This window comes from Nilaparvata lugens, chromosome 1 (assembly GCF_014356525.2).
Source record: "Nilaparvata lugens isolate BPH chromosome 1, ASM1435652v1, whole genome shotgun sequence".
In the NCBI taxonomy this organism is placed as follows: Eukaryota; Metazoa; Arthropoda; class Insecta; order Hemiptera; family Delphacidae; genus Nilaparvata; species Nilaparvata lugens.
In genome coordinates this window covers 87,895,202-87,907,317 of record NC_052504.1, presented here as the reverse complement: position 1 = coordinate 87,907,317, position 12,116 = coordinate 87,895,202, and the positions used below count along the sequence as shown (strand labels likewise).

Sequence of the window (12,116 nt, the reverse complement as noted above, 5' to 3'; positions counted from 1 at the left end):
CCTTCCAACTGGTCAAGAGCCAAGAGCACAGTGCTTATCTTATGAGTACTATCACAAAGAAAATATAGCATAAGCGTATGCTATCTTTTCTACATGGTACTATCTAGTGGAACGGTCGTTCCACCACCCGTCCCATACCTGGTTATCTATGCAAATCAGAAAATTGAAAAGACCGACGCCACTATATATATTCTGTAACCTACTTCCCTTTGATTTTCGCATGCCGCGATTTCAATTTACGCTGATTTAACTGTTCTGTCTACTAAGACACCATTTCAAACCCCTTTTTAAAAATGAATACTGATAATTAGATCTACAATTATCTTATAAAACTTGATGATTAATGAGGTAAGAAAACGAATGCGTTGTTTTCTACCAGCACACACCTACCTCACCCATAAAGTACCTGAATTACGTCTCTAACATCCAACGGAGTTTCCTTATACAGTAAGGGTATACCTCACCCATGAAGTAGCTGAATTACTTACGTCTTCAACATCCGACGCAGTTTCCATGTACAGTAAGGGTGAAACCACAGTGGAGCGGCGAAGGTAGATCCACGCGAAAAGGAATTACCTTTCTTTACAACCTTACTTTATAAGATCACTGGTTGCAGTTGAAGATGATATTTACTCCGTGGTAGAGCGTATCAAAGAAGTTACCTAGCTAAGTGCCGGTTGCACAAAAGCCGGTTGAATTTTAATTGTGATCAATTTCATAAGATCCAATCAGAGAAGCCTATTTTTCGAAAAAAACCTTCTCTGATTGGCTCTCGTGTGATTAATCACGATTAAAATTTAACCGACTGCTGTGCAACCGGGCCTGTTGACATGATGCATGGTTTATGCATAAAGGAAGTAAATTCTACTTATTATTTACTTTACTAATATTTACTTATAAGTAAATATTACTTATTTAATCTGTGGTTTATGCTTCCTTCTACCCTTACTTTATTTCTCTAATAATATGTTATTTTACATTTTAACTGGCAAGCATTATTTTAAACACTCAAGTACCATTTCTGATATACCCTACTCTTGCCGCTCCACCGTGTTATAACCCTTAGTGATTGAGGAGACTGAAAGAGATTTTGGGACTATGAGAAGGATTTACCACACAACTTATGACTTGTTACAATAAAGCTAGTACTCACACATACGACTTGTTACATTAATGCTGCTGTATTAGAATTCAGCTGTGAGGTGCTGGCTCAAGGCTGAGAGGTGTTGATAATGGAGTACCACAGGTTTCGGTTTTGGGCCTTCTGTTGTTCATATTACTCATGAACGACTTCTCAAGCGATCAGGGGGCAGTGCTTTTTGCGGATGATACCACCTTGATTGCCAGAGTGTCACTGTGCAACAGGCAAAGGAGGAGTCCGCCAGACTCATAGAATTAGCTAATTTTGTGGTTTCTTGCCAACAAGCTCAAACTAAATTAAAAAAAACAAACTTCTTGGGTTTGCTCATTAGAATAGAATAGAATAGAATTGTTTATTGATCAACAAATATAACATAATATATATGGATCGTGTCAAGTTAAAAACTACAAATAAAAAATAAATAGGCTATAATAGGTACAGTCATGCCATGAGAAAATGTCTTAAATTAGTCGCGACAATAAGTTATTCCGTACAAGCAGGCAAAACAAGGTGAGTAGTTCATTCTCATTTTAAAGTTAACATGTGTAAATTTAACATTGCAATATTTGACTATCGATCGAAATATTCCTCTATTGTATAGAATGCGTTACGTCTCAGCAGTTCTTTTACTATTCTCTTGAATTTGCTGCTTGGAAGACTTCTAAATGTTAAGGGAAGTTTATTGAAAAGAATAACCTGCTGGTATTTATGGCTTTTATAAGTCTTGTGCAGCCTTATAGAAGGTTTTATCAAGTCAAATTTATTTCTTGTGTTGTGATCATGATTTTCTTGCTGTTTCATAAAGTTATCTTCATTTTCCTTCATGTAAATTAGATTTACATAAATATACATACTAGCAAGGGTTGGGACGCTAAGTTTCTTGAAAGCATCTCTACATGACTCGTTGAATTTGAGTCCTGCAATGCATCTTATGGCTTTTTTCTGCCATAGAAACACTCTGCTGGCAGAAGAGCAGTTGCCCCATAAACGGAGACCATAATTTAAATGTGAATGGAAGAGACCGTAGTATGCCATCAAATTTAACATTGAAAAGACAACCAGTTGCATCAGATCCAGTACAACTGTTAGGATTCTGGTTGGATGAGCGATTGAGCTGGAATCATCATGTGAATCAAGTATGCAGGAAATTGTCCAGAGTGCTGTACCTCCTTTGTAAGTTGAGATGTGTGGTAGATCAGAGAAGTCTTGTCATGGCCTATCATTCGCTGTTTCACAGCCATATCATCTGTGGATTGCTCCTGTGGGGTCACTCATCAGCTGTCCACGATGTGCTGCTACTGCAGAAGAAGGCTCTGAGGATAGTGACATTTTCCAGCTTCAGGGATCACTGCAGGCTACTCACTATTTAGGGATCTTGGGATACTCACGGTGTACAGTCAATATGTGTTGTGCTCGCTGATGTATATCAAGAGGAACCTGGAGCAGTTACAAAAAAAGATTGATTGATTGAGTACTTTATTCATGAAGATTACAATATATACTGGCTTATACACTTATATACAATAGCTTACAATACAGCAAAATTATAGAAGAATTTACATGATAATAGACTAAAAAAATTATTATTGAACTGTATATGATATGAAAAAGCAATTTGTGATAACTAAAGATAATATTGTTATGCATCTACATAAATTGGTGTGATACATACAGCCACAATACGCGACATGCCACTAGACTGGAGGTGCCCCGGAGCCGACTGGCGGGGAACTACAATAGGTTTCCTTCCCAGGCAATAAGATTTTTTAACAGCCTTCCTAGACAAATTTAGGAAACACGGGACTCTTGGTTCTATACCACAGTGAAAAATAAACTCCTGGAAAATCCACTCCATTCACTGCAGGATTTTTACAGTGAACCTCTTTTTGGGAGTCAAGCACCTCCACAGCGTCAATGACCATGTAAGCTATTTTATTGAGAATTGCGACACTGCCTATCTGGAAACCCCAGTCATTAGTAACGACCTCAAGTAATTATTATATTCAACATGAGTTACATCAGGTAGGTGATCGATACAGTAGGCCTACCATTTTTCCTTCCTAATTTCCTGTTAGTAGATATTAATATAATGACTTTTATATTTGAGTATTTATTCAATGCTCTGTTGTGGAGGATATCCACATTTTTGAAAAAAAACAACATTGTTACAACGGCACCACTGATTTATTTTAATATTTTTATTGAACGAGCATAGCGAGTTTCTACTTTTGACTTGAGGTTCGAAATTAAAGTTTAAGGTTAGAGTCGTCTGTTTGTATGTTTGACAATAACTTTCAAATCCTTTCATCAATCAACTCCACTTCAAATTTTCAACTAAAAATATTTTTAACCATAGTAAAAATTGAGTTAGTTGGCCAAAGACTCACTATTTCGTCCTTTTTGATGATATACGATAACTTGACAAGCAAATGTAGTAAATCAGCTATCAACCCTCAATATTACAATTTGAATCTCCATTATTGCTTACAATAGAACAGCTAACATAGAATATCAGCAGCTGCATTTTGAGCAAGTTTTTCATGGGAGGAGGGAATTATTCATTTTTCAAGTTTCTCTAGGATAGGAAACTAGTGTAAAAATGAGTAAAAGTTTAATTGAGATATATTTACCATAAATACTGTACTTATGATGGTGTAACAACCTTAACTAGTATCTCAAAATAGGAAAAAGTGGTTGTGACCAGCACTGTATTTAGATGAAATATACCGTGCTTGTGACCGATCAGTGGTTTTTACTTCCCTTGCCCTATTACCATAGGTAAGGAAAGTATTGCTTTCCGAAAAAAATTAAGGTACCCCAATTTCTGAATTTCTATACGTTTCAAGGTCCCCTGAGTCCAAAAAAGTGGTTTTGGGTATTGGTCTGTATGTGTGTGTGTGTGTATATGAGTGTATGTGCGTCTGTGTACACGATATCTCATCTCCCAGTTAACGCAATGACTTGAAATTTGGAACTTAAGGTCCTTACAAAATAAGGATCCGACACGAACAATTTCGATTAAATGCAATTCAAGATGGCGGCTAAAATGGCAAAAATGTTGTCAAAAACAGGGTTTTTCGCGATTTTCTCAAAAACGGCTCCAACGATTTTGATTAAATTTATACCTAGAATAGTCATTGATAAGCTCTATCAACTGCCACAAGTCCCATATCTGTAAAAATACCAGGAGCTCCGCCCCATCTATGCAAAGTTTGATTTTAGATTCTCAATTATAATTTAAACAAAAAAAATTTGTGTGGAATAGATTGAGCATAAGAGTCTCTACAATTAATGTTCAGTAACATTTTCACCTAAAATTAAAAATAAACTCGAAAATCGAGAAAATGTGATTATCCAATTGCAAACTATTGGCAACTGTTGATTCTATTAAAAATTATTCACTATGAAGAGATAGCAGACCTCATGTGTCTCCAGCGTTATTACCCTGTCACCAGCTGGCTCTAATCTTTGAATAGTAGACTTGAGATGCGCGGGAACACTACCGTAGCGTTAGGTGATCAATTTTCATAACGGCAAGGAAAGTTGTGTGAGTGCGCCACACCAGATTTTTTACACCATACGTTTACTAATTTCGTTTTTTTATTAGTAGCGAGGAATACAATATCCGTTGTATGCCTGTTGATCTCAGTTGAATAGTCAGCTGCAATAATTATTTACGCGCCGGTAACATGCATGTGTGTTACAGCTTTATCCCCCCTGTTATCAGATTTTGCCGCTACAGAAGGACTTTGTTGCTATTGGCTGTTAGTGGTTGTCAGAGTGACGTTTAGTCAAGCACAGCGCTGCATGTCAACCTGTAACCTCTCACGGCTCGATTCAATTTTCCTAACCAAATTTGTCACGCGTTCGGAATACATGTCTGTTAAATTTCCGCTTCTTCATCTGGATATGTGTTATTTATGTGTTATTGATGTTTTTGATGGCGTTTAGTTTGTTTTGCAACCGAGAATGGCATTTGTTGACGACGCTTACTATGATGGAAGCAGACTTTTCGCCTGGCTTTCGATTGCTACTGGAATTCCTATCGATCAGGTACCGTAACTTATTAAATATTTATGAAAACCTCCAGTATTGTAAAATACTTTGATTATAAGACAATTACAGCATGAAATTCTTCTTCTTAAAATTGGATGCAGCAATAATTCATAAATATCTTCAAAGGTTTACCGTAATGTTAGTAGGTGTGACAGGATATTTTAAAGTATGAGGTCATCTTGATGACCTAACCTATAAATTTATAACTGTTTATTTACTCACAAAAATCTTGGAATATCTCATTAATGAAAAGTATTTCTTCTATTGATATGTATATAATATAATTGGAACAAATATAGGACTACCTACACATATAGAATAAACATATTGACTGACAAACTAAAGAGGTTACTTTATTATCTTGTATTTTGCTTTCCTTCTTTCAAGTAAGTTACGAGGCTTAAGTTATTACGTTTCTATAAATTAAACGCTCTTTAGTATCCTCGTGTGTGCCTGCCAATGTATCTTGCTTGGATGAAAGCCAGCCAAGCATAGCTAGTTTTTGTTGTGATCAAGCTCTCATATCCACAGGGTTTTTTGTTGGTAAAGTTCCAATTTTTCTAAGCCACTGAATCGGATCATTATAGAATAATTTGATGAGAGTAGGCTCTGCAACTTGTTGGATGGTGCAATTACTCTTTTGATTTAAGTTCCTTCTTCTTAAAGGATTCAGTGTAGGCAAATTAGGTACCGGTAGCAAATTTACTGTACATTAATTAATTACCGTACTGTAATCCACCTGTTGGTTCTTCTACAGGTACGGTACTTATTAATTTAAACACATTATTGATTTTCTATTCGTTCCAATTTTCTAAAGATTTAGTCTTCATGACTAAAGGTCTATGAAGTTTGCTTACTTCCTGTTATTTTATTAAACATTTACGAATAAAATAGATGAGCGTGCCGGTGGCACAAGTTTCTCATTTTAAAATTTAGTCTATAAATGTCTACGTTATAATGACAGTATTTGATTAACATTGATGTTGCTATGCTTGTCTACCATTCGACAAAGCTGGTAGCACTATCCTTTTCTTGCTCCGCAACGATGGCAAATTTGTTTCTGACAATGTGGAAATATAATTAATTGAGGCAGGGAATAGACAACGCTGTTCTTTTATCTTTATCAACTGTCATTATAACGTGGACCTCACTATAGTAGGCTCTTTAGTACATAATAATAGTCTTAGGCCCGGTTGCATAAAATCCGGTTAAATTTTAACCGTGATTAATTTCTCGAGAACCAATCGGAGGAGCCGTCTTTACTAAAAGGCCTTCTCTTGTTGGTTCAAATTTAACCGTCTTTTGTGCAACTGGCACTAAAATATGGTAAAACAGCAAACAAATGGTACTAAATCTGAAAACATAAAATGTTTACATTTGTTTTAACTATTGTAAATTGCAATGCTTATTTTCAGTGAAACTTTTGTTTAACAATTTTTTGTGTAGTAGTGTAACTATCCTCCGCATTATTTGTTTGTTATAATATAAAAAATCCAGAATGGAACATCTTATACCTTTTCTTTATTATCCCGATTATTTGATTATAGGTTTCAGTATCTTCTAAGAAATCTCTTTTATGAGAAATTTCAATTCAGCTCAATAAACAATATTAAGATTGTTCAATTCAGCTGAATAAACAATATTGAGATTAGATTTAAATGGAGCCGAAAAAAAGGGGCTTTCAATAATTAAAACAAAAGAAAAACTCAATGCAGATCCCAATGATTTGAAAACAGAATTGTCTTTGCAGAATTTAATGCACAATATTTTTTTATCTGTTTTAATTCCAATTCCAATAGCAAGGAATAATAATTGCTACCTATATTACAAGGAATTGTATTTTAATTTTAATATTTTGTAATTTTGTTGTTTTTTTTCATTATAAATCTTCAACTGTCAGGTTGTTATAATGCAGTTCACGGTGCTCATTTACCACACCCAGACTTGTTGTCTTTGTGGGGATTATTCACTATTTATATAATGTTTCTGCTGCTGTATTACTTTTTTTGTGAATAAAGATCATTTGAATTTCAATTAAATGAGATTTTAGAGATACTATTTTTGAGTGTCTTGAAAAACTATTATAAGTGTAGAGTGACTGAGAATGACATTGGGATGGAGGAAACCCAATCATTTAAAATTAGGAGAAGGATAGGCCTATAGTATCTTTTGAAATTGTATTATTTATGAATTACTGTATATTACTTCCTTGGCTGCTGCCCTAGTTGTCTAAATGTATACTCGCATTAGTGTCAAATTAATAAAAAATATGTTTAATAGTTTATTTTCGGTGTCAAACGCTCCTTACATAATAGAGTGATAGAATCAGTTTCATTCATTAAATACTTGAATGAGGAGTTACTCAATGAACAAAATTTCACGGCTTGTTAATTGGTTGCTTAATAGCTTAATTGGGTGATGATTTGATACTCTGCACTCTTTTCACGGTACTCTTTATCAGCCGTGAATAGTATCCACGATAATTCAATTCATCTGCGATTTTTTTCAAATTAATATTTGTAATGACTTTAATCCACTCTTATAAGGAATATAAATATTATAGATTTTATAGCCTACTATAGAATATATCTCAATTATTATTCCTTGCTATTGGAATTGGAATTAAAACCGATAAAGAAATATTGTGCAGTGAATTCTGCAAAGACAATTCTGTTTTCAAATCAATGGGATCTACATTGAGTTTTTCTTTTGTTTTATATTATAGATTTTGATAATGCAGAAAAAAGTACTTCGGATTTTGGGGGGAGTGGGTCCATCTTTCTCCTGTAAGACCATATTCAAGGCACTCCGACTACTTACAGTTCCAGCGATATACTTCCTTAAAGTTGTTTTGTTTGTGTTCAAAAACAAAAATATCTTTAATGCTAACCGAATTTGTCATGCTTATGAAACACGAGGTAAAAATACAGGATTATTCCAGTTCCCTATACAGTTCCATAGACTGACTCTTCTCGAAAAGGGACCGTATTATTCAGGACTCAAGTGTTTTAATTGCACTCCTGAGGATATAAGGCTGGGTAGCAGCTATAAGTTATTTGTTTCAAAGATAATTAGGACACTGGTAGAGGCTTGTCCTTTTACCATTGAGGAGTGTTTTAGAGCATTCATGTGACTCCATTCTAAAAATGACATGTTGTATGCCACTTGAGCACCGCTCAGAATGTGTGGCTTCACACAACAAAAATATAATAATAATATAATATAAACATTAAAATTCTGAAATTGCCGAGGATGGTTATAGGCCTATTTGCATTCTTATTAATTAATCAATTTTTATTTAATAATGAAAAGAGATTTATTAATTAGTGATTCAAAGTTTACACAACGAAAAAAGTCCAACCAAAAAGAGATTTCTCCAAGTGATTATGTAGCATAATATTGGTAGCACGCGCGGTTCACGAATCACATGTTGTGAGTTCCAGACCAAACTCATCTCTTCTGAGAATTTTCAACTCTGATAAAGATTATCCACGTAATTTTCAAAAAATAATAAATTATTATTATTTATAATAAATTGTGTTGTTAGCTTACACTTTTACAACAGTACTCACGATTTAAAAAAAGCGTAAAAAGTTGTGTTGTAAAAGTGTAAGCTACAACACAATTTATTATAAATAATAATAAGTAGTTATTATTTTTAAATCGTGAGTACTGTTGTAAAAGTTTAAGCTAACAAAACAATTTATTATAATTAATAACAACAGTTCAAGTAGGATGAAGACAAAAGAAGAAAATAAATCAATTTTTTATGTTTCCTGGACATAAGGAGATTGTATTATACAACACAAAATTTTATCCACTGCAAAGCACGGGTTACCTGCTAGTATAATATAAAGTCGACAAACAAAAAAAACATCATTCGAAAATAATGAAAATTTTTATTTCCTTCATTATAAAATTATTCATATTTCTATAATATGAATGTTTCTATAATTATTCTATAATTTTTCATGTTTCCTGGACATAAGGAGATTGTATTTTACAACACAAAATTTTATCCACTGCAAAGCACGGGTTACCTGCTAGTATAATATAAAGTCGACAAACAAAAAATAACATCATTCGAAAATAATGAAAATTTTTATTTCCTTCATTATAAAATATTCATATTTCTATAATATGAATGTTTCTATAATTATTTCTATAATTTTTCATGTTTCCTGGACATAAGGAGATTGTATTTTACAACACAAAATTTTATCCACTGCAAAGCACGGGTTACCTGCTAGTATAATATAAAGTCGACAAACAAAAAATAACATCATTCGAAAATAATGAAAATTTTTATTTCCTTCATTATAAAATTATTCATATTTCTATAATATGAATGTTTCTATAATTATTCTATAATTTTTTATGTTTCCTGGACATAAGGAGATTGTATTTTACAACACAAAATTTTATCCACTGCAAAGCACGGGTTACCTGCTAGTATAATATAAAGTCGACAAACAAAAAATAACATCATTCGAAAATAATGAAAATTTTTATTTCCTTCATTATAAAATTATTCATATTTCTATAATATGAATGTTTCTATAATTATTTCTATAATTTTTCATGTTTCCTGGACATAAGGAGATTGTATTTTACAACACAAAATTTTATCCACTGCAAAGCACGGGTTACCTGCTAGTTTAATGTAAAGTCGACAAACAAAAAATAACATCATTCGAAAATAATGAATATTTTTATTTCCTTTATTACAAAATTATTCATATTTCTATAATTAAAAGGCCCTATATATTTCAACTTTACTGATTACTGGCAGGTAACCTGTGCTCTGCAAGGGTCTAATTAAAAACTTGACAAACTGAAAACTTGAGATACTGAGATCTCGAAGAATGTAAAATAAGCCTATAACCATACTCGGTAAATTATAAAAATCTATATGCAAAATTTCAAGTTGATCAGTTGAGTAGTTCATACGTGATGATGCGTCATTCGTGAATTTCCCATCCCTTACGTGTTTGGAGCCAATTCCTCCTTTATTGTATTATAGATTTGATTTGAAGACGCACAAATTAAGTGAAATCACTAAAATGCTATCGGTTGTTTTGAAGTTGATCGACTCGTAATATGATGCTGGCAAGGTCTGCAGGACTAGTATGTCTTTCTATATGGAGACCAGATGATCAGTGTCAAAGATCTTGACCTAGATGCGAGAGTTCTTTTCCCTGTTGGGCTACTTATTATATAATATATTGGAACTCACTTACATTAATAACGACATTCCTTACCGCATGGTCACGGATAGGCTTGCATAAAAAAATCACACAAATACATTATGAAGACCTAGAAACTTGGAGTTCTCATATATATGTAATCCAATGTTGATGGATCTTCACTATAGGTCTACTGTTCCCAAGCGTTTTTGAAAGTTCGAATTCGTATTATTCTCCATGTTATAATAACTTGATCTGCTTGTTACTCATAGAATTTTAGATACAGTTTAAATAATTGAAGAAACTTTAGTTATTGTCAAAAATCCACTTTATTTTAATAAACATTATTATTTCACAGGAGCATGCTTTCGTGTGTGCTCACACATTTAAATTATATAGGGGCATCAAAAAATACTTTGATGTAGTTATTGTAAAGTAATTGTAAATTTGTGCTGAATCAGTCATGACAACACAAGAGGTTGAAACAAATTCATCTTGCCCTTCACAAGGCTGAGTATGATACAAAAAAGCTTTTAATGAGCTGCCAACATCAGCAAGGGCTCTCACAACACGGCATTTCATCAAATCTACCCATATATTCCTTGTGAAAACTCTTCTATTCAATAAGGAAATTTTTCGATATCCCTGGAGTTAAAATTACTAAATTCTATAAATGAAATTTCTGTGATACTGCCACTTTTATGCGATCCCGTATTTTTTCATCATATACTATAATTTGCTCAAGTATATCAAACTTTGTTTTTTGAAGTATGTTTTATGTAGGCTACTTGTTTTTTTGACGAACCAATAGCTACAATGTAAGCGTAAAGGTATTGAATATAATTCATCTATTTTAATAAATATGTCAAAATAATTGTAAAAAATAGCTGAAGCTACCTAATTGAAAAATCTTAATTAAAAAGTATGTTATGGTTGTAGAGTCGGTTAGATTCTAAACGCCCTCTGGCTATTTTCAATTCTCAGCCAAATTCAGACTCTTTTATTATTGAATACGTTTCTCAATGCTCCAGAAGCCAGAAATGTTCTATTTATAAATTGAATCAAAATCAAACTGGAGCATCTAATATTCCGAACTAATTTTAACAAATTTTTCTCTTGAGTTTCTCATGTCAAGTTTTGGAAATTTGGCCAAATATATTAAACTACTACAAACAGTACTATAATATGATGTATATATTATAGGGTATAGGCTACTAGAGGCCAGTTACTAGGTAACTAATGTATTTATCAATTACGAATTTACTCATTTAGGTATAGACCTAATGGTTGTGTGTTCAAAAATTTCAAAACTTGAAAATTACATTTCTTCAGAAATATTTTTAAATAGCAAAATTTTTTATGTTCTTTCTTTAAAAATGACTTTCAAGATTTCTGAAAGGAACATTTCACACTCGCCAAAGAGATTGAAGGAACTTTTTAGTGTGAAAATTATCTTGTCCAATTTATTACTTGTTGAACATCTCAAGGATGAAAGGAAGTCTCTTTCTGAAAGGAAGACTCTTGGAAGTCTTTTCTTTCATGAAGCTGGACTGAGGTTGTACTCCTATAATAGTTTCCCATAGAAAGTATTTCAGCATTCTCGACTGGCATTGTTCTTAATTGCCCGTTTCACAGGCCATGACCGGTATACCTTACCGAGAATGATTGTTTACTGTTAATTATTAAAAAGTTGTGATTTCATTAATGATTTATTGATGTTGATCTTGATAAGT

At 33.1% G+C, this 12,116-nt stretch overlaps 1 protein-coding gene across 1 annotated transcript in view; it reads left to right on the top strand.

The window, feature by feature from the left end:
* The first annotated feature begins 4,923 nt into the window (after nt 1-4,923).
* LOC111062475 (lysophospholipid acyltransferase 2) overlaps nt 4,924-12,116 on the top strand; it is a 29,343-nt gene continuing 22,150 nt past the window's right edge. The window contains 1 exon segment of the mRNA XM_039444282.1: nt 4,924-5,194. Coding sequence (XP_039300216.1) covers nt 5,111-5,194 — 84 coding nt within the window. The 5' untranslated portion in view covers nt 4,924-5,110.